The sequence below is a fragment of the Protopterus annectens genome, chromosome 8.part0 (genome assembly GCF_019279795.1).
Source record: "Protopterus annectens isolate FY-2018-M chromosome 8.part0, PAN1.0, whole genome shotgun sequence".
NCBI classification, from domain to species: Eukaryota; Metazoa; Chordata; order Ceratodontiformes; family Protopteridae; genus Protopterus; species Protopterus annectens.
Window position 1 is genome coordinate 1,389,357,375 of NC_056741.1, and position 24,293 is coordinate 1,389,381,667.

Consider the following 24,293-nt stretch of genomic DNA (forward strand, 5'->3'; position numbering starts at 1 on the left):
AGATTTTTCCTCCTATTTTTGGACTGTTCCACATAAAACTTGTGGTTTTTGGCAAATCAGTGAGGACTGAAGTTACTAAAGGCATAATCTTAAGGGTTATGATAACAAAACTATCCATATTAAAGGGCATCTTACATGTGCTACTATAGGTTTGGTATATATAGCTAACTGCATATCTTGAGGCATTTGGTAAGACTGACAGAAGTCTGAGGAAGCATATTTATGAGCATGTTTATGATACAGAGAAAAAGTATCCTAATATTGCCTTAAGTAAGGATGCACAAGAATTCAGTAGTTTTACTAAATTTGCATCCACTGTTATGGAGGGTATAGCTATTAATCATGCAGGAGGGCACTGGGAAAAAATAATATAGGGAGCTCATCTGGCAGTTAATATCAAACACTGGTGTAATGTTCCAGGACTGAATGAGCATATCTCTATAAATAGCTTCCTAAAGTTAAGGGCTGTGAAATTATTAATGTGTTTTATGCTTCTAAGAAAATATTTCTATATATAAGTTAACGTATTTGTATTAATTATTATTTTTATTAAAAGTTTTTATATGCATTTTATATGAATTTGATTATGTCAGATGATTGTATATTGTTTTTAGTCATGTGATTCTTGTAGTAATTTATTTAATTTGTGACTGACTGCAATTTGTTCCAACGAAGTTTGTATATTGTCTAGATGAAAGTACTTAATAGTGTCTGTGGTTGTACCAAGTCATCCTGCAATATATTTGTTTTTGTTTTAGTGTCACTGTTCAAAATTCTCTTCTAACAGTCTTCCCAAATATCATACATCTCCTTCATTTACCTCATATTCACACGATTCAAACATAATGATCTACCTCAATACCCCTCTATTTCTTATTTCTCCATAAACTCAATGTCTCCCAAGACCTCCATCAGTTTTGAGCTTAATTTCCTTTTCCAGACATTATGTGTGCTGCTCTTGGTGAGAAAAAAATCCACATTTCTGCTCCAACCCAATTATCTCCCTGTAATACAACTGTAAAATAGTTGATCTATTTTTAATATTCTTCCATTTGCCGTGCAGCCTTTAAACTTTCACTATGTATGATATCTCTTAGTACTTTACAACTTCTTTCCTCCATTTTGCAAACTTTATTTTTTTCAAAAGAATGCTTAAAAATCATAAACACATGTAAAAATCCCATTTATTAACACATATTTTCAAATGTTTTAACACCAGATTTCAAAATGTATCTGTTATGGGAGCAAATACAGGAATTAATGTTACTAACACATTTTTATGCAAACATATCTGACACTAATGCCCCAGCCAGCACAACTACTACTGTATAATTTTTAAGCTCTAAATTTACTTTTTCATATTAATACAATCATCCCTGAATGTTCTTCTTCCCAAGGACCAGAACACTTTCCCACCCCATATGTCAGTAAATTTTTGCTTTTTAATTAAATACACATTGGCCCTGAGGCCCTTACAAGCCTAGCCAAGAATTTAGCCCATGTTCAGAGAAATCGGCACCCAATGCCCCTGTCCAGCAGGGACACAGGTGGAATCCCAGGGGTGTATTTTCTGTTCCCCATCAGTTATCCTGGTTGCACTTTAAAAGGGTTAATGAGGTACTCTGCTTGACATGGAGAAGGCTGTTCCACAGAAGGGGGAGTTTCTGAGACACAAATATGTCCTGCCAACAAGTCCTATTGATGTCACAAGCTAGATTAAGGTTGTGTGTGCAGGTTACTTGAGTAGAGCTTAACTTGTGGCTATGCAGCATTCCCATCAAGGTGAAGTCTGAGATTGCTTTGTATGCCAGACAGAGGTCACCACTGAGGAGTCTGTATGAGACTGAGTAGAGGGACGGAGCCTTTAGCCTATCTGTGTAGGGTAGATGTTTGAGGCCCTGGATTCTCCTCATGAGGAACCTCTGTGGTCTCTCCAGCTGCTGCATGTGCTTTGTGAGGTACATGCCAAAAGGGGCATTGCACGCAATAATGGGTCTTATAAGGGAAGAATATAGGGACGTCATGACCACCTTGTCCTTGGATGAGATACCCTTAGTAATGAGGTGTGCCATGTAGAAAGCTTTCTGTACAATGGAGGCAATAGGGTGGTAAAAAGTCAGTTTGCTATCAACCTGGGTGCCCAAGTCCCTCACAACTGATTGCATGCTTAGGACCTTGTTGTTTATGTGGTAATTTGTGGGGACGTCACTCTCCCCATAGGGGATGATGAGGCATTTTTTGGCATTCAGCTTGAGGCCATGTTTCTGGCACCAGTCATTTGTTTGGGTGAGCCCTCTTTGAGGATATCCACATCACTAGGGGAATTGATGACAGTGCCCAGCTTCCAGTCATCTGCAGACTTGGTCAGCCATAGCCCACTGGTTTTGGCCTGCACCTCAGAAAAGTATATCCCAAACAGCAGGGGCCCCCAAGACCAATTCCTGGTGTACACTGCTCATTACAGGTCTATTGCTTGAGGTGGCTTCCCCCTATTTTGAATAGGTGGGTTCTATCAGTGAGCCAGTTTGCTACCCATCTGGTAACATATGGATTGATGCCTAGTTGAGAGAATTTATCTATTATACCCAAATGGGGAATAGTATTTGGCCAGGTCAAGGTAGGTGGCATGCATCATCTTCCCTTCGTCCATGGCTTTGGTGACTGTCTCAAAGAAGTTGACCAAATTTAACAGGCATGAACTCTCCTTGTGGAAACTAAACTGTGTGGGATTGAGTGTTTGGAGGTTGCCAATTTCCTTGTTAATGAGGTCCATGATAATCCGGTCCATGGCCTTGAAGATCAGGCTGGTTAGGCTGATGGGTCTATAATTTCCTGGATCGGTGGATGCTCCACCTTTGTGAAAATGGATGACAGTGGCTGTACTCCACTCAACTGGGATGAAATCGGTACTCAGGCTTTGGTTGAATAGGGTGCCTAATGGTGCTGCAAGTTCCTGCCTGAGTTCATGTAGGATGTAGCCTGGGATATTTTTGGGTCCCATGAAGGCTGTATTTTTTGCCTTAGAGAGAGCATTGATGACTTGCTCTCTAGAGATAAGGGGAGGGGACAAGTGCTGGGGATGTTCTGATTTACTTATGGGGAACAGAGGGGTGAAATTTTCACTGAACCTGTCTGCCAGCAGGTTGGCTATATCTACAGCGTTTGTGCATGTGGAGCCCTTGACCACCAGTTCTGAGCAGATCTGGGTGCTTCCTTTGAGATTGCGGACATATGTGAAGAAGGCCTTATGATTGTCTTTAGTAGATGTGGCCAATTTAGACTTGAAGTTTGCTTTGGAGGATTGCACTAGTGCTCTTATTTGCTTGTTCAGGCTAAGGAGAGATTGCTTCCAAATGAGCACCTGGTCTTTCTTGGTCCTGGACAGCAATGTTTTTCTTTTTTTATAGAGTTTATTTATTGCAGATGTCCACCAGACAGATTTACTCTTCATTGAGGAGGAGGATTTTGTCCTGTCAGGTATTCCAGATTCCATTGTAGTTTGGTGTAGGTTTGGACATATGTGCCAGTTCCTATAGAGGGGGAGGAGGCTGTGAAGCTATTTATACCTTCCCTCAGGAGGTTGTAATAGTTTTGGAAAAGTTTTTTTTTATTACCCTAGCTGGGGGGGAGGGGGGCAGAGACCGTTTTGTGGTTGGATCTTACCAGGGAGGATGACACTGTAGGGATGCTGCAGTGGTTACTCATGTTGGTTAATAACAATTCCAACATATTGTCATCTCTTCTGGTAGTGTTGATCAGCTGGTCCAAGGCATTTGCACTGACAAAATCAAGGAATCTCTTGGCATTTGTGTTTTGGCATGAGTAGTTCTTCCAATCTATGGTTGGATAGTTAAAGTCACCCATGATCAGGGTAAAGGGTTGAATCTTGATAGATTTGAAGATGTCTGATATGTGGAGTGGGCATCTTGAGTCAGAGTTGGAGGCCTGTAAGTAGCTATGATTTGAATTGGGGTCTTGTCAATTGTTAACTGCACCTGGAGTGTTTACTGTGCATCATACTGTTTGACCAGCCTTGAGGTGTGTATGTCTTTTATATATACATTGCAACTCTACCTCATTTTCATTTGCTGCCCATGGTTTGGGGTCTGAATGTATGATAGGATGAGTAACAGGGTATGGCTGGGGTGCTCTCCGCAGCTTTGAACCAGGTTTCTGTGACTGCACAAATGTCAGCAACTTCCACTGTTAAGAATGCTTGCAATGAGTGGAGTTTCATGTTTAGGGTGCTAGCATTTAACAGCATGACCTTTAATTTGCGTTTTGATGAAATTTTCATGTTGGTAGTTTTGACCTCATGGCATTGCCTAAAAAAGGCACTATGGGGGAGGCAAGAGGTTTTGCCAGGAGCCGGAAGCCCAAGGGAGACAGATGCAGGCCATCTCTGGCAAAGCATTGTAGTCTGTCAATCATGTCTTTCCAGGCAGATACAAATAAAGCAGATATAAATATTTTCTCAGAGCAGCACTGTAAATCTTTCAGTGGTTTCAGTTACTATTTAATAGAACAAACATCCATTCAGTACTCAGTTTCTATATTTCAGATTTAGCAGCTTAATTTTTTTCTACAGCTTGCAATCCTTTTTCTAATTTTCTTCTATCTTTTCGAAAAATGTCTCCTCTTCACTTATTTCTTCAAACTCTGTAAACGGAATAAGAATTGTTAATATGACAAGATAATTCATTTTATCGTGACATCTTTGTGTTTGTTACGACATATTAATTTTCATCTCTTCATAAAAAAGACTTGAATTGTACTTTTTAGTTCTGTAAAAATCTTGCTTAAAATGCTGATTTCAAATACATTCTCATTTTCTGCGTCATACACAGAAATGTACCTACTTTGTTGTATATGTATGTACAGTGCTGAATAAGACTGCATAGCCTTCACCTACCTTACAGGATGATATGCTTCGGCTTATTACTTTTTTCATTATGTTTCATTTGTAAAAATAAAACGCATGTTTCTTGAACAACATTTTGTATTTATTTTGTAATACTTTGAGGTATTTGCTTTCTTCATGCAGGATTTTCCATTGTGTGAAAAGCATCACCTATCTACTTACCTTAATCTAATTCAGGACTTTCTGCCTCCATTTTTGAATCATTATCAGATATAGAAGGTAATCTTTACTCAACAGTATGGCTGGGCTTCAGAGAAAACAACAGTGGCTGTATACAGTGTCTAAACTGTAGAAAACATGATTCAGAGACCACTTTAGCTACAATGAGAAAGACCTCTTTATTAGCTAATTTGCACATCTCTAAATCCTTGTTTATTACTGCCTACACTAGCAAGCAGTTTCTGGTGGTAACTTCCTTTGGCAGACCGTGCAGCAGGTTGGCAGAGGTGCCCCCAGACACAGATACCAACACATTTAGAGATGTATATGCACACACTTTCACTCACTTTCCTGCACTCACGCAGACATCTGCTGAGTATCCCCAACTGCCACAGTCACATCGGTGGGACTCCCTTACTCACTCACACATTCACCCGCATGCATGCTTTGAGATAACACATCCACACTTTTGATCACCTACCTAGCCTACTGTGACCACCCAGGCAGACACACAATCACACAAATACATAACTCCATTCATACCCCTCCAGGCACCCATACCCCCTCCCCCGCCACATACACATATGCCACCTTCATATTAAAATGGAGGATGAGACATTAGCCTGTGTTGCAGAGAGAGAGAGAGAGAGAGGAAGGGAAAAACTTGAAAGACAGTGAGACTGATTTAGGGATGTCTGCCTATTAGGGAGAGGGACTTTTTTTACTTGGTGGTAAGTGACCATGACCAGATTGTTTTGTGATAGACAGGAAGGACTATAAAGTATAAACTGTTATTTTCTTATGGAAGACTTTAAAATGAACATACTTTGATGCAGATTTAGATTTATGCTTGCTTTTCTTTTCAGAACGAACACCTCGCTGTAAATAAACCATACATAAATGTAAAGCAGGGTCTCCGGGGTGTTGACTGTATTACAAGTGTTATTCACTACCTTTTCCTTTAGAGTGTTCCATCCAGTCTTCTGGGGGAAGGGGAATTCTTCTAATGTTGGAAAACAATCATTTGAGTCAGTAGACCCATTATAAATTGTATATCATTTCCATTTCCAAATTGCTTTCCCAGTAGTAAGTCTGCAATATAGGATGTTCTTACGCTGCTCAGATTTCTTGAGCTTTGTGGTTTTAGGGAGTCATTGCTTACATGCTTGCTTGCTTAGTCACTCTGTATAACAACAATTTGTTTTTGTTTGAAGTATATTACTTTGTTCCCTTCAATATAGCTGCTTCATGGTGAAAAAGTGATTCGCTAAAATACAAAATGTCTTGTTCTTTCATTACAGTGCACTGACCTTGTATTGATTATATTAAAAGTAAGGGGTGGGACAGGCAAAGTCACATCCGTATGGGGGTGCATTGTGTCTTGTTCCCTCTCAAAAACATTTACTTATCCATGCTGTTTTATAGTCTTGAGCTGTAAGAGTCATACTGCTGCAGTTTAGCGCTGAGCTTTGCGGTTACAAGGAGAAGAAATGGATCTTATCATATAAGCTTTTGTAGTGAAGGAGTCTCTCTCTGAAAGCATCTGACTGCATGAGACATATTTGATTCTTTATAGCATCCTAAAAAGAGCATGTTCATCATTAGTTTCACGTCTGTAACATATATGCAACTTGTTTTTGAACATTTTGCTGCAGGTTCCGTCAAAGGTCAGAAACTGATTGATATTGGAACAGGCCCTTGCCTTCACCAGCTTCTGGTGGCCTGTGAATGGTTTGAGGAAATTATCGTCACTGATTATACTGACAGTAACCGTCTTGAAATTGAAAAATGGATAAGAAATGACCCAGATTGCTTTGACTGGAGTGCAATTGGAAAATTTATTTGTGAAATTGAAGGAAACAGGTATCTTAATATCTTCCAGTTTTGTTATACTAACAATATTTGATTAATAGACTGATACATTGAATAAGGAACTTGCCTGATTTGTGCTGTCATGTTTTCATTCGTGCCTGGATTTCAAAATTTGATAACTTTGTTATAGATTATAGTAAGACAACCTCTTCTATTACACATACAAATGAGGGTAGCTGCTTAGAAACAATCCATCCATCCAGACTGACAAGTCTTGCCCAACTTCTAGAGTGAATCTAAGAACAGACACCCCTATCCATGTTATTTTCTAAGCAAGGGACACACACTATACTCCTACCAACAGACAGAATTTAGAGTTGCCAGTCCACTGACTGCTTTGGAAGTGGGAGGAAATAGGAATACCACCCCCCAAAAAAAGAAAAGAAAACACCCAGGAGGCCATGCAAAATGGTTGAATATTTTTTTCTAATTTCTTAAGAAGTACACTAAATCAAATTCAGTTCCTCATACATGTTTTAACTGTTAGTGAGTCACAGAATGAACACATTCATTTCAGAAGTGCAACAAATTACTGAGGCATTGCAGTCAGGGAAAGCAGTTCACATTGTGTACCTGGAGTTTGCCAAAGCCTTTAATATCATTCCGCATTTTGCCATTCTTGATAAGCTAATCAAACTAAATGTAAAGCTGTATGTTTCTCACTGGATAGCAAACTGGTTTACTGATAAACCAGGTATGCACTCATCCAAATATCCTGTTGGTGTACCCAGGGTACTGTACTGGGACCACTCCTCATTTGTATCTATATCTCAGGCATCAATGCCAGTATCAAGGGCCTATGGGTAATGATTGCAAACTGGGAGTTGTCATAAACACCACAACTGACCACCGGATTCTCTAGTGGGAACTAATGCACACTAACAAGTGATGTTTAGACAATGGCCTCAAATTAAATGCCAAGAAATGCACCATTGTGTCCTTTGGCAAGCACATAAGTAACACTCCCAACTCAGTCATTATGGACTTGGGCATTTTCATTGATAATGAACTATCTTTTGACTAACATGATACCACTGTTATTAGGAGATCCTTTTATACAGATTAATACCATGAGTAGATCTTCTAGATGTAAGGAAGTCATCATCTCTCAGTATTCCTCCCTTATCAGGCCATTTATTGAGTATAATTTCCCCTTTGGTATATACTTATGTAAGCATATGACCCAGCTTGACAGACTGCAATGTTTCTTTGCTAAGACAATCATGGGCATGTTCATTTTGAGCTACCCGGAGTGCCTTAAAGCACTCTCACTCATTTCTGTGCCCTATAAACTTTTGAGAGGGGACCTCTGCCTAGTCTATAAAGTCTCAGAGGATCTAGTCACAGGCTCTGATTTGTACTAGGTTGGGTGTTGCTCTGTGTATAGACTTCAGATTGTTTGTTTTAGACAAGTAACATCACCAGTAAAAGTATTCTAAACCTGTAGGGACAACAGCCCCTTAAGTCTACAATAGTTACTACCTGGAATGATGGATGTGCACTTTCCAACCATCTGTGTAGCCAGCCTCGTTGAAATGGGCATCCTGAGACAATGCATCAGTTGTCTCATGTTTACTCGCAACCATCTACTATTTAAAACAGCAGGCACATTGTGTGAGAGATGCAGTAGTGTTATTGAATGCAAAGCTTTTTCACAAAGGCTCAACAGATAACAAGCAAATCATCAGTACCACACGAGACAACACTTAACAAAGCACCCACAACTTAGACCAGACACATAGTCCTACATATACTGACGTTCTTAAAAGTAATGTACCCAAACCACAACGGCCTCTGAAATGTAACCTAAGAAACAAGTACTTTCGGCAAACTTACAAGCACGCATCACAGGTAGCACCGACCATGAAACATACACCTCAGAGTCACACTGAGTTGGTTTAAAAGCCCATAAGTTAAACTTTCACACAATCCAATATCTTAGTCAAGGGTGACTCCTTAGTGAGATACACTGATGTACTACTCACCAGGCTGTGCATAGAGAGGGTCACAGTCAACTGCCTATCAGGTTCCATGCTTCACCACATCATGCAAGCACTCATGTCCTTGCACCACAAGAACACATATGACACAGTCAGAGTACACATGGGTGTGCATGACTTGAAACATACCTTCCTGGAGTATATGAAGACAGCTCAAAAAACACGTGCCAAAGGCTGCTATGAACCTAGCCTTGAGCAGCATTCTGCCATCACCAAGAAGGATGGTGCAATATAAACAAAAGATTGATTTCAGCAATTGTCTTAGCTTCTGGTATCATTCAGAGTAGATACAAGGGGAGATAAAATCATGGACATGATTTATACCAATATGAAGCAGCTTTACTCCCCAGCAATTGTAACCTCCTTACTGGTCATATCAGAGCACAAGTCAATTACATTCATCATTAAGAATAAAACCTGAAGCATCTTCAAATACCTTTTATTCAGAGGTAATGCAAAGGATACACCACGACACAAAGCACAAAATAAGTGTTCCAACTATGAAAACCACACTGTAGCCAAAAAAGACAGGTTTATTCGATTCTCTAGCACCTCGGCTATGTTGGAAAAGTGTTATGTGATGAATTTAATTCAAAATGCCCTTTTTTTTAAGATGAATGATGCAATTATAATTGCTTAATTATTTAATTAGTGTGATTTAGAACTGTCGGATGTATATATAGGTGAATGTATTATGTGTATGGTTGTACTTCTTGAAGGCTGTTTCATAGCTGAGGCGCTAGAGAATCGAATAAACCTGTTTTTTTTTGCTACAGTGTGGTTATGTAAAGGATAACCTGGACCAAAACAAGAATAAAATTTCATCCTTGAATACAGGCACTAAGCGCTTTCACCCTTTTGTCCTAGGGCATCATCAGAGTACAAAAAATGAGCAGATCATCATCCCTTAAATACTGAAAACTTAATTACTTAATTGATTAATTATCTAATTAAAACTTTTTTCTCCACAATAAGTGAACACAGAGAGGGAAAAACCAGCCTGAACTTAAAACAATATATCCTAGTACAAAACTCCCTTAATAATATACATGCGAATAATACCACAATTAATGAGAGTAAAAACTTATAAATACAATTCAAAATAAAAAATAAAAATCAAAATATGAATAAGAATGAAGTTGTGAAAAATTGTGAAAATTAAGATAGCAGGTGAATTTTATTGTACCTATAAAACAACCACTGTTCCATAGAACAAAATGTATTAGTGTCAAGCCTTATAAATGTATGTAAATATTAAAATATTAAAATATACAATCAGTTATAACTAGACTAAAACTGTTGATTAAATATTGTAAAATGAATGTCATGAATTTGAATTAAATATAAGTATATATATATATATATATATATATATATATATATATATATATATATATATATAATAAATATTTTAAACATATATGTAAATATAATAAATATAAATATGTAGTGAATAAATAGACATAAATATTAATAGTTTAATGTATAAAATATATTAAATATATTAAATATATATTAAATATATCAAAATTAAATACAAATAACAATTAAATAACCTTAAAATTTATAGTATATGTGAAAATATTGTTAAAACTATGATGTATAAAATTTGTACAAATGTTATTGCATGTATTAAGAATATGTTCTAACAATTATAACTGAAAAAACTATATTGGCAAAAAACGAAGGTTGTATTTTATATTTTGTGTTCTTAACCCTAAATAAATTGTGATTTGAGCTTGAGAATACTGGCAATAGATATTTGATCATTAATGCCAGGCCATTTACTGGCATTTAACCTGAGTTGCCAAAGACATTCTTTTGCTTCTAATAAGGTTTTAGTATCACCACCTTTGTGTGTGTTGTTGTGAGGTATTCTATCAATCACAAAAAATATATTTTTTTGAAATTAACACAACTAGTACTGTGATTGTATAAAGCACTAGTCTGTCTTTGATTCCTGATATCACTCAAATGTTCAATAATTCTTATTTTCAATTTCCTATTCATTTTGCCTATATAGTATGCTTGACACGCTGTACATGAAGCTGCATATACTACCATGACCGTGTTGCAATCACAAACTCCAGGACATCTAATGGTCTTCTCATAATTGTAGATTGAAAGGTAGGGTCCATTATTAATAAATCTACATATACGACAAGCACCACATCTATTCATCTTAGATTTCCTTATCAAATCATTGTTAACACATTTTTCAAACATGTTTTTTAAATTCCTACCTCTGCTGTAAGTGACTTTAGGTTTATTTCCTAAAATGTTCACTAATTCTGTATCAGATTCTATAACTGTGCTCCAAGAATCAAATAACACTTTTACAATTTGTTGAGATTTTTCATTGAAAGGAATGACAAAAGTGTCATGTCCAACTGTCCTTGAGTTTGATATATCTTTTGGTGTTAGACCATGACGTATAATAGGTTTGTAGAGTGTCATTCTGTTAGTTGAAACACCTCGACCAATGTCGTGTACAAACTCTGCAGGATAGGCTCTAGCTAAAAACATGTTTTGTAATTTGTCAAGCTCATGTTTAAAAGCTTCATCATTACTCACAATTCTGGACAATCTCACCATCTGTCCTTTAACTAGGTTTCTCTTCTGATGGATAGGATGGCAACTGTCAAAGTGTAAAAATGAATTGGAGTAAGTTTTCTTCCTGTGGATGTTAGACTCAATTATCTTGTCGTGAGTAAATAATGTAATGTCTAAAAATTCAATCTTATTAGATGAAATATAGCTTGTAAACTTAAGAAAGCCTGTTGTTTGTTCAATATAATTAATGAATTCATTAAACTCAACTTCAGTTCCTCTCCAAAAAATTAAAATATCATCCAAATAACGTAGGTACAGTAAAACCTTATTCCAATAAATACTAGTAAAACATGTTCTGATTCCTAGTAGGCTAGAACTAAATTAGCATAAATGGGGGCACATCTTGCCCCATAGCTACACCATTTTTTTGTCTGTAATAACCATCATTAAAATATAAAAAATCATTTTCTAGCACTAATTCTAACATTTATGTTAACAGCCGTTTCTCAGAACTTTTGTGTTGATTGTGTTGGTTGAGACAAGCTTCAAACATTTCAAGGCCTTCTTGGTGGGGAATCACAGTAAATAGATCGATTACATCCACAGTAATCATAAGGAAATCAACTTTGAAATCAAAACTGTTTACAAATTGTCTTAGTGAATCCAAGCAGTGCCATGAATCTCTTAAAATATATGGTAAACTCTTTAAAATATTTTTACACTTAAAATCAATGTATGCCGCTAATGCTTCAGTCTTGGAACCTATGGCTGAAACAATAGGTATAAATGGAGGGTTGTCTGTGTGTTTATGAATTTTGGGAATCCCAAAAATAGATGGTATAATTGGGAATTCCACAGAAATATAATTGTAAGTATGTGAATCAATTCTACCATCCATAAGATATTCATACATCAACCAATCTATTTTAGTGTAGGCTTTGTTAACCTCATGCCTACTGACCTTTTCATAGGTCTCACTGTCTTCTAACAGTGTAAGCATCCTATTGACATAGTCTTCACTTAGCATAATAACTACCCCACCACCTTTGTCTGGTTTCACGATCCTAAATTTGTCAGAACTCGTCAGCTCTTTAAGACAAAATTTTTCTGCAGATGTCAAATTGTATTTAGTAAATGTATTGTCACTTATAATTCTTCTAATTTGTGTTTCACAAAGTTTTTCAAATACATGTATCATGAAATTCTGGGGAGGTATAAAAGTACTGTGACGCTTAAGTGTAAAAATTCTAGAATCTTGAGAAAACCCATTAGAATTGTGAAAAAATATTTTCAAATTTAAAAGCCTTGTATAAGTTTTCAGATTAATCAAAACATTACCAATGTCCAACTTAAACATAGGAACAAAAGTGTAACCTTTGCTGAACAAATCTAAATAATTCTTATCAAATTTGTGTTCAGTAAAATTGTACAAATTAAATCCTGAGTAAGTTGTTATGCAACATTCAGTCCGAAACTTATTTATGTTCTCAACAAGGGGCTGGATATCAACTTTTGGAACTACAACAGGTGGAATCTGATTCTCTTGTAATCTAGCTTCGGAGATTGTGTTGTTACAAACTTGTATTTCACAATAATGATTGTGAATGTTAGCATTCATTGTCTTTGCCACTGGGAGGTTCTGTGGCCTCCATTGTTGTAGTTCCTTTGTATATGTTGATTGTAACTGCCCTGCCGCCCTTTTATTCTCTCTGATCTTCTCAGTGTTGGCTGATCTAAAAAAACTGTTTGTAACTCCTCATTACTGTTGGCATTACTTCTATGAATATTTTCTTGATTAAAACTGGTAATGAACTGTTGTCTGTCTGTGTTAGTATTCGTGTTAACATAGTTCTGGCTGTTATGCTTCATATTTTTAAACTCCTTAAAATGAGCGTATACTTTGTTGTTTCTGTAGTCATAACTATCCCTCTCTATTTTAATGTTCTTAATATCTAATCCTTTGTGAATGTACCTATCAATGTCTTTAAAAATGTTTTCCATTCTGAACTTGTTGTGCTCAAATAAAAGATCTGCCTTAATACTGTTATCTAAAATACATAACTTTTCCTTTAATGCATTTAATTTTTCTGTATTATTGCGAATAATCAACTTTAAAAGTTCTAATCCTGTTTTGTCAAATAAAAGCAACAATTCAGAAAAAATTGATGTACCTTCTGTGAAACCGTGAGGTAACTTAAAAATACGTAATTCCGTAGGGACCTGTTTTAATTCTAAAGAGCATTCTAAAAACGCGTTGTCCATCTGTAAAGACTTGTAGGTCTTTAATGTCTTTTCAAATTCATTAAGTTGGGCATTCAAGGTACCCATATCCCTGGAGGCTGCGTGACTGTCTTTGTTTAGGGAAGAGGCTGAAAGAAAGTAATTCAAGTCCATGTTCCTATCAATGGTGGTGTTATTGTTCATGTTAACTCGACGAACAGTCTGATTGCGATCATTGCTGCTTTTGAGTTCCACGTTAAAAGGCTGTTCAGCCACACCTCCACCCCCTGATGTCACCGCCTGTCGCTGGGGACTCATGGATCGTTGCCTAGCAACTGGCCTCTGTATGCTAGTATTTGGCGTTGAATGCAGGGTGAGTAATTGTTCCTGGGATTCCGTGATAAAAATTTCACCCTCAATCCCTGCATTGAGCTGTTGTTCATGCAGCGCTTTAATTAATTTGTTAGTAATATCCAAGTGTTCTTGTAAAAGTCGCTGCATAATTGGGGATGAATAAATAAGAACACTAAATTAATGAATGGAAAACGCTAAATTAGCAAATGAGAAAATGCTAAGTTAATACTGTCCTTCTGCTAGCGTGAGTTTACTGTGGCAGGTGAACTCAATTATGCTACAAAAATCCAAGTGAATACGATCCAAAATGTAATGGGATGATGAATGTTCGTTGAAGGCAAACCAGTTATAGAAAACCAGTTATTGAAAAGACAACCAATATTGCATATAATTCATGTATTTGTTGCAAGGGCCATATCACATAAATACCCAGTCTAATAATGTCCGTGTTTCACAAATAGGTAAACAGGAACTTAGAAAAAATTCCTTGACACGCTGACACAAGCTGAGCGACAACTAATTACAACAAAATGAATAATATACGTTTCTTGTAGGTCCACCACGCATAAAACATCCAGGATCAAACAGGTCACTGAAAAACCGCAGTAGAATGATTCCAAACACGAACAGTCACTTGTAACCAAAAAATCAGCAAACCTTGAATCCTGGTATCCACACGAAAACATATTTTATTATAAAACTGGACCAAAACAAGAATAAAATTTCATCCTTGAATACAGGCACTAAGCGCTTTCACCCTTTTGTCCTAGGGCATCATCAGAGTACAAAAAATGAGCAGTTCATCATCCCTTAAATACTGAAAACTTAATTACTTAATTGATTAATTATCTAATTAAAACTTTTATCTCCACAATAAGTGAACACAGAGAGGGAAAAAAACAGCCTGAACTTAAAGCAATATATCCTAGTACGAAACTCCCTTAATAATATACATGTGAATAATACCACAATTAATGAGAGTAAAAACTTATAAATACAATTCAAAATAAAAAATAAAAATAAAAATATGAATAAGAATGAAGTTGTGAAAAATTGTGAAAATTAAGATAGCAGGTGAATTTTATTGTACCTATAAAACAACCACTGTTCCATAGAACAAAATGTATTAGTGTCAAGCCTTATAAATGTATGTAAATATTAAAATATTAAAATATACAATCAGTTATAACTAGACTAAAACTGTTGATTAAATATTGTAAAATGAATGTCATGAATTTGAATTAAATATAAGTATATATATATATATATATATATATATATATATATATATATATACATATATATATATATATAATAAATATTTTAAACATATATGTAAATATAATAAATATAAATATGTAGTGAATAAATAGACATAAATATTAATAGTTTAATGTATAAAATATATTAAATATATATTAAATATATCAAAATTAAATACAAATAATTAAATAACCTTAAAATTTATAGTATATGTGAAAATATTGTTAAAACTGTGATGTATAAAATTTGTACAAATGTTATTGCATGTATTAAGAATATGTTCTAACAATTATAACTGAAAAAACTATATTGGCAAAAAAACGAAGGTTGTATTTTATATTTTGTGTTCTTAACCCTAAATAAATTGTGATTTGAGCTTGAGAATACTGGCAATAGATATTTGATCATTAATGCCAGGCCATTTACTGGCATTTAACCTGAGTTGCAAAGACATTCTTTTGCTTCTAATAAGGTTTTAGTATCACCATCTTTGTGTGTGTTGTTGTGAGGTATTCTATCAATCACAAAAAATAATTTTTTTTGAAATTAACACAACTAGTACTGTGATTGTATAAAGCACTAGTCTGTCTTTGATTCCTGATATCACTCAAATGTTCAATAATTCTTATTTTCAATTTCCTATTCATTTTGCCTATATAGTATGCTTGACACGCTGTACATGAAGCTGCATATACTACCATGACCGTGTTGCAATCACAAACTCCAGGACATCTAATGGTCTTCTCATAATTGTAGATTGAAAGGTAGGGTCCATTATTAATAAATCTACATATACGACAAGCACCACATCTATTCATCTTAGATTTCCTTACCAAATCATTGTTAACACATTTTTCAAACATGTTTTTTAAATTCCTACCTCTGCTGTAAGTGACTTTAGGTTTATTTCCTAAAATATTCACTAATTCTATATCAGGTTCTATAACTGTGCTCCAAAAATCAAATAACACTTTTACAATTTGTTGAGATTTTTCATTAAAAGGAATAACAAAAGTGTCATGTCCAACTGTTCTTGAGTTTGATATATCTTTTGGTGTTAGACCATGACATATAATGGGTCTGTAAAGTGTCATTCTATTATTTGAAACACCTCGACTAATTTCATATACAAACTCTGCAGGATAGGCTCTAGCTAGAAACATGTTTTGTAATTTGTCAAGCTCATGTTTAAAAGCTTCATCATTACTCACAATTCTGGACAGTCTCACCATCAGTCCTTTAACTAGGTTTCTCTTCTGTTGGATAGGATGGCAACTGTCAAAGTGTAAAAATGAATTGGAGTAAGTTTTCTTCCTGTGGATGTTCGACTCAATTATCTTGGCGTGAGTAAATAATGTAATGTCTAAAAATTCAATCTTATTAGATGAAATATAGCTTGCAAACTTAAGAAAGCCTGTTGTTTGTTCAATATAATTAATGAATTCATTAAACTCAACTTCAGTTCCTCTCCAAAAAATTAAAATATCATCCAAATAACGTAGGTACAGTAAAACCTTATTCCAATAAATACTAGTAAAAACATGTTCTGATTCCCAGTAGGCTAGAACTAAATTAGCATAAATGGGGGCACATCTTGCCCCATAGCTACACCATTTTTTTGTCTGTAATAACCATCATTAAAATATAAAAAATTATTTTCTAGCACTAATTCTAACATTTCTGTTAACAGCCGTTTCTCAGAACTTTTGTGTTGATTGTGTTGGTTGAGACAAGCTTCAAACATTTCAAGGCCTTCTTGGTGGGGAATCACAGTAAATAGATTGATTACATCCACAGTAATCATAAGGAAATCAACTTTGAAATCAAAACTGTTTACAAATTGTCTTAGTGAATCCAAGCAGTGCCATGAATCTCTTAAAATATATGGTAAACTCTTTAAAATATTTTTACACTTAAAATCAATGTATGCCGCTAATACTTCAGTCTTGGAACCTATGGCTGAAACAATAGGTCTAAATGGAGGGTTGTCTGTGTGTTTATGAATTTTGGGAATCCCAAAAATAGATGGTATAATTGGGAATTCCACAGAAATATAATTGTAAGTATGTGAATCAATTCTACCATCCATAAGATATTCATACATCAACCAATCTATTTTAGTGTAGGCTTTGTTAACCTCATGCCTACTGACCTTTTCATAGGTCTCACTGTCTTCTAACAGTGTAAGCATCCTATTGACATAGTCTTCACTTAGCATAATAACTACCCCACCACCTTTGTCTGGTTTCATGATCCTAAATTTGTCAGAACTCGTCAGCTATTTAAGACAAAATTTTTCTGCAGATGTCAAATTGTATTTAGTAAATGTATTGTCACTTATAATTCTTCTAATTTGTGTTTCACAAAGTTTTTCAAATACATGTATCATGAAATTCTGGGGAGGTATAAAAGTACTGTGACGCTTAAGAATCTTGAGAAAACCCATTAGAATTGTGAAAAAATATTTTTAAATTTAAAAGCCTTGTATAAGTTTTCAGATTAATCAAAACATTACCAATGTCCAACTTAAACATAGGAACAAAAGTGTAACCTTTGCTGAACAAATCTAAATAATTCTTATCAAATTTGTGTTCAGTAAAATTGTACAAATTAAATCCTGAGTAAGTTGTTATGCAACATTCAGTCCGAAACTTATTCATGTTCTCATCAAGGGGCTGGATATCAACTTTTGGAACTACAACAGGTGGAATCTGATTCTCTTGTAATCTAGCTTCGGAGATTGTGTTGTTACAAACTTGTATTTCACAATAATGATTGTGAATGTTAGCATTCATTGTCTTTGCCACTGGGAGGTTCTGTGGCCTCCATTGTTGTAGTTCCTTTGTATATGTTGATTGTAACTGCCCTGCCGCCCTTTTATTCTCTCTGATCTTCTCAGTGTTGGCTGATCTAAAAAAACTGTTTGTAACTCCTCATTAGTGTTGGCATTACTTCTATGAATATTTTCTTGATTAAAACTGGAAATGAACTGTTGTCTGTCTGTGTTAGTATTCATGTTAACATAGTTCTGGCTGTTACGCTGCATATTTTTAAACTCCTTAAAATGAGCGTATACTTTGTTGTTTCTGTAGTCATAACTATCCCTCTCTATTTTAATGTTCTTAATATCTAATCCTTTGTGAATGTACCTATCAATGTCTTTAAACATGTTTTCTATTCTGAACTTGTTGTGTTCAAATAAAAGATCTGCTTTAATACTGTTATCTAAAATACATAACTTTTCCTTTAATGCATTTAATTTTTCTGTATTATTGCGAATAATCAACTTTAAAAGTTCTAATCCTGTTTTGTCAAATAAAAGCAACAATTCAGAAAAAAATGATGTACCTTCTGTGAAACCATGAGGTAACTTAAAAATACGTAGTCCCTTAGGGACCTGTTTTAATTCTAAAGAGCGTTCTAAAAACGCGTTGTCCATCTGTAAAGACTTGTAGGTCTTTAATGTCTTTTCAAATTCATTAAGTTGGGCATTCAAGGTACCCATATCCCTGGAGGCTGCGTGACTGTCTTTGTTTAGGGAAGGGGCTGAAAGAAAGTAATTCAAGTCCATGTTCCTATCAATGGTGGTGTTATTGTTCATGCTAACTCGACGAACAGTCTGATTGCGATCATTGCTGCTTCTGAGTTCCACGTTAAAAGGCTGTTCAGCCACACCTCCACCCCCCAAACGTCACCGCCTGTCGCTGGGGACTCATGGATTGTTGCCTAGCAACTGGCCTCTGTATGCTAGTATTTGGCGTTGAATGCAGAGTGAGTAATTGTTCCTGGGATTCATTAATTATATTGAACAAACAACAGGCTTTCTTAAGTTTACAAGCTATATTTCATCTAATAAGATTGAATTTTTAGACATTACATTATTTACTCACGACAAGATAATTGAGTCGAACATCCACAGGGAGAAAACTTACTCCAATTCATTTTTACACTTTGACAGTTGCCATCCTATCCATCAGAAGAGAAACCTAGTTAAAGGACAGATGGTGAGACTGTCCAGAATTGTGAGTAATGATGAAGCTTTTAAACATGAGCTTGACAAATTACAAAACATGTTTCTAGCTAGAGCCTATCCTGCAGAGTTTGTATATGAAATTAGTCGAGGTGTTTCAAATAATAGAATGACACTTTACAAACCCATTATATGTCATGGTCTAACACCAAAAGATATATCAAACTCAAGAACAGTTGGACATGACACTTTTGTTATTCCTTTTAATGAAAAATCTCAACAAATTGTAAAAGTGTGATTTGATTTTTGGGGCACAGTTATAGAACCTGATACAGAATTAGTGAATATTTTAGGAAATAAACCTAAAGTCACTTACAGCAGAGATAGGAATTTAAAAAACATGTTTGAAAAATGTGTTAACAATGATTTGGTAAGGAAATCTAAGATGAATAGATGTGGTGCTTGTCGTATATGTAGATTTATTAATAATGGACCCTACCTTTCAATCTACAATTATGAGAAGACCATTAGATGTCCTGGAGTTTGTGATTACAACACGGTCATGGTAGTATATGCAGCTTCATGTACAGCATGTCAAGCATACTATATAGGCAAAACGAATAGGAAATTGAAAATAAGAATTATTGAACATTTGAGTGATATCAGGACTCAAAGACGGACTAGTGCTTTATACAATCACAGTACTAGTTGTGCTAATTTCAAAAAATTTTTATTTTTTGTGATTGATAGAATACCTCACAACAACACACACAAAGGTGGTGATACTAAAACCTTATTAGAAGCAAAAGAATGTCTTTGGCAACTCAGGTTAAATGCCAGTAAATGGCCTGGCATTAATGATCGCCAGTATTCTCAAGCTCAAATCACAATTTATTTAGGGTTAAGAACACAAAATATAAAATACAACCTTCATTTTTTTGCCAATATAGTTTTTGCAGTTATAATTGTTAGAACATATTCTTAATACATGCAATAACATTTGTACAAATTTTATACATCATAGTTTTAACAATATTTTCACATATACTATAAATTTTAAGGTTATTTAATTATTTGTATTTAATTTTAATATATTTAATATATATTTAATATATTTAATATATTTTATACATTAAACTATTAATATTTATGTCTATTTATTCACTACATATTTATATTTATTATATTTACATATATGTTTAAAATATTTATTATATAGGTTCATAGGTTCATAGGTTCATACTAGGCTATCTGCCCTAGGGCATTTATAAGCCTAGCCAGAGTATGTTAGGCTTTCGCCACCCATTTTAAATTAATTTTGCTATGCCCTTTTTCGAGGTTAGTATACTGTGCCTCTGTCTAACAGTGACACAGAAGTGATACCCGGGGTAAACCTACGATCTCCCATCCACTCATCAAGATTCCTCTTGAAGAGAGTCAATGAGGGACTCTGCCTAACCTGGACTGGGATTTTATTCCAGAGTGAAGGGAGCCTCTGGGTTATGAATCTGTCCCTCCAGCATGTCCTATTTATTTCAGTGCTGAGGTTCAAGTCTCGAGCGTGTAGCTCGATGGGATTTGGATTTTTGAGGTGCAGCATGTCCCTTAATTCCGGGTTGGACATGGCCTTATACGTCAGGCACAGGTCACCTCTGAGCAGGCGGTATGCCACTGAGTAGAGCTGGAGTTTCTTTAACCGGGCAGCATATGGCATCTGTTTGAGCCCTTTGATCCTCTTGGTGAGGTACTTTTGGGGTCTTTCCAGTTGCTGCAGGTGTTTGGTAAGGTACATCCCAAAAGCGGCATTGTACTCAATTATGGGCCTGATGAGGGATGAGTAAAAAGGCACGATGACCTCCCCTAATCTAGATGTGAATCCCTTCATGATTATATATATATATATATATATATATATATATATATATATACTTATATTTAATTCAAATTCATGACATTCATTTTACAATATTTAATCAACAGTTTTAGTCTAGTTATAACTGATTGTATATTTTAATATTTTAATATTTACATACATTTATAAGGCTTGACACTAATACATTTTGTTCTATGGAACAGTGGTTGTTTTATAGGTACAATGAAATTCACCTGCTATCTTAATTTTCACAATTTTTCACAACTTCATTCTTATTCATATTTTGATTTTTATTTTTTATTTTTTATTTTGAATTGTATTTATAAGTTTTTAACTCTCATTAATTGTGGTATTATTCACATGTATATTATTAAGGGAGTTTTGTACTAGGATATATTGCTTTAAGTTCAGGCTGTTTTTTTCCCTCTCTGTGTTCACTTATTGTGGAGAAAAAAGTTTTAATTAGATAATTAATCAATTAAGTAATTAAGTTTTCAGTATTTAAGGGTTGATGATCTGCTCATTTTTTGTACTCTGATGATGCCCTAGGACAAAAGGGTGAAAGCGCTTAGTGCCTGTATTCAAGGATGAAATTTTATTCTTGTTTTGGTCCAGTTTTATAATAAAATACGTTTTCGTGTGGATACCAGGATTCAAGGTTTGCTGATTTTTTGGTTATATGTAAAGGATAACCTACAATTTATTTTATTTATTTTACATTTGTTGACTGGGAAAGTCCAAATGGACACATGTCTGCTTTCAGCGAAAGCCCGGGGAGAAAAGCTCCAACATACAATATGAAAACAGTTTAAACATAATAATTAGAAGTGCAAAGATACTTGCTATACAGTCAATAGTATGAGGCCTAAGAACAACTAAGAATTTACAAAATTATATTCAACAAGAACTATAGGACATTAATACATATAAACTTTGTATACAGTCTAAACGTTGATAGCAGATGAGATTTGGAGAAGAAATGGGTGGAGGTAAGAACTGTACATTGTATAGAAACAGCTATATCTTAATAGAGTGGGCCTTTCCAAATAGAGGTTAGATATGAAGCTTATTGGGAAAGAAGAAAGGGTGAAATGAGGAGGATATTGTTCACCCAGGTGCAGAACAGGGACATAACCAGTTTACATTGAAGTGGCCTTTTATAATTTTCTTGAAGGAGGATAGAGAGTTTTCCAACATAATGCTGGAAGGAAAAGAGTTCCAAATCCTAGCAATACAGTTGGAATAGAGTGAGTCACCTGCTAAGTTATTAGATTTGGTGACTTTGACTTGGAATTTAACACTAGAGTGGAGATTTCTTGAATTGCAGTGAGGTTGGAGCAGGTTTGTGAGTGCTGGTATTTTGTCTGGGCTATGAAAGAGTTTATGGGTAAGTATTAGTTGATTATAGGTCAGGAGGTGGGAGAATTCTAACCATCCTAGACATTTGAGGTTTTTGGAGTGATGGGTATTGTGTATAGACCCTGTTGCAAATTTTGCTATTTGATGGTAACATGTAGACAGCTTGTGTAACTCAGTTTTGGAGATGTTGGTTAGAATAGGAGAGGCGTATGCAAGTGTGGAGAGAAGGTGGGCAAGTACTATTGCAAGTCTAGCTGAGGGGGTAAGGAAGGGTTTATGCCTATAAAGGCTGCCTAGGTTTTTGTGAGTGTTTTTAATGGTTTGGTTAATATGGATATCAAATTTCAAATTATTGTCAATGGTAACTCCCAATAGTTTTGTATTTGAGACAGGAGTAATAATGGTCCCGTTCCTGGAGACTATCCTAAAGGAATTTGCTAAAATGGCAGTATGGGATGAAGTGAATACTAGTAGTTTTGTTCTCTTAGGATTGAGGAGTAATTTATGGTTGACAAGCCAGGATTCCACAGAATAAAAAGCTTTTTGAGTGACTGAAAGCAGTTGATTTATAGAGTATGCTGTACAGAGTAGTATGGAGTCATCTGCATATTGAATTATTGAAGCATCATTGGTGGAGGTGTGGCGGGTGTTGGTAAATATGGAAAACAATAGGTGACCCAATATGGACCCTTGTGCAACACCAAGGGGGACAGGTAGCAATGATGATAGTTTGTTATCCCAATGTACTGCCTGTTTCCTACCCATAAGGTAATTTTGGAACCAGGTAATAGTCTTCAAATCACAGCCGTGATTACTGAGGAAATGTATGATCTTTTCATGGTTGATCATATCAAAGGCCTTTGACAAATTCAGAAATACTCCAGATGTCAGTTTGACAGTATTTCTGTTGTGGTTCACCATGTTAGTAAAAGTTAATAAGACAGTACTGGTATTGTGGGCAGGACGGAAACCATGCTGGGTGTGGGAAAGAAGTTGGTGTTTTAATAAATATCCCATAAGTTGATGGTGGATACATCTTTCTAGGATTTTTGCTAAGGGGAGAGTATGGCAATGGGACGATAGTTAGATATTTCTGTAGAATTACTACCTTTATGTAGGGGAATAATGTAGGCTGTTTTCCAGATTGAAGGAATGATGGCTTTGGCAACAGACTGATTAATGAGGATGGAAACAGGTATAGCTATTTCTTCTGCTGCTGTTTGTAAGTATTCAGTAGGTAGAGAGTCAGTGGCTAGAGTAGTGGGTTTTAATTTAGTGGGAAGTTTTTTAATATAGTTGTTGGGGGTTTGGGTTGAGATGGAATGTAGTATTTGGTGGGCTAATGTTTTGAATTTTATTAGTTGGGGTATTATCTTGTTGGGGGACCATTCCTTCAATTGATTCGGTAAAGAATTTATTGAAAGATTCTGTAACATTTGTGACAGGGGTATTGATATTTGGAGAAGTGGTGCTTGCTTTGCTAGGATGCAGTATCTTTTTTATACCAGCCCAAAATTTCCAGGGATTGTTCTCATGAGTGTTTTGTAGGTTGAGGAAATAGTCCTCCTCATCTTTTAGTACTGCCGTTTTTGTGCTGTTGCGTAGTTACTGGTATTTTTGTTGAGCTATTGGGTTTTTAGTTGTCCTGCAAATTCTCCATGCTTTATTCCTTTGTGAAATGTTTATCTTTGTATCTTTGGTTAGACATGGTGCTGTTTTGTTTTGGGTTTTACTTTGGTTATTCTAACT

The 24,293-nt window shown here is 35.4% G+C and overlaps 1 protein-coding gene across 1 annotated transcript in view; it reads left to right on the forward strand.

The window, feature by feature from the left end:
• The window catches only part of LOC122809452 (nicotinamide N-methyltransferase-like), a 130,608-nt gene that overhangs the window by 52,320 nt on the left and 53,995 nt on the right, over positions 1-24,293 (forward strand). Inside the window, exon 2 of the mRNA XM_044080972.1 lies at positions 6,736-6,943. Coding sequence (XP_043936907.1) covers positions 6,736-6,943 — 208 coding nt within the window. The remainder of the gene's footprint in view (positions 1-6,735; positions 6,944-24,293) is intronic.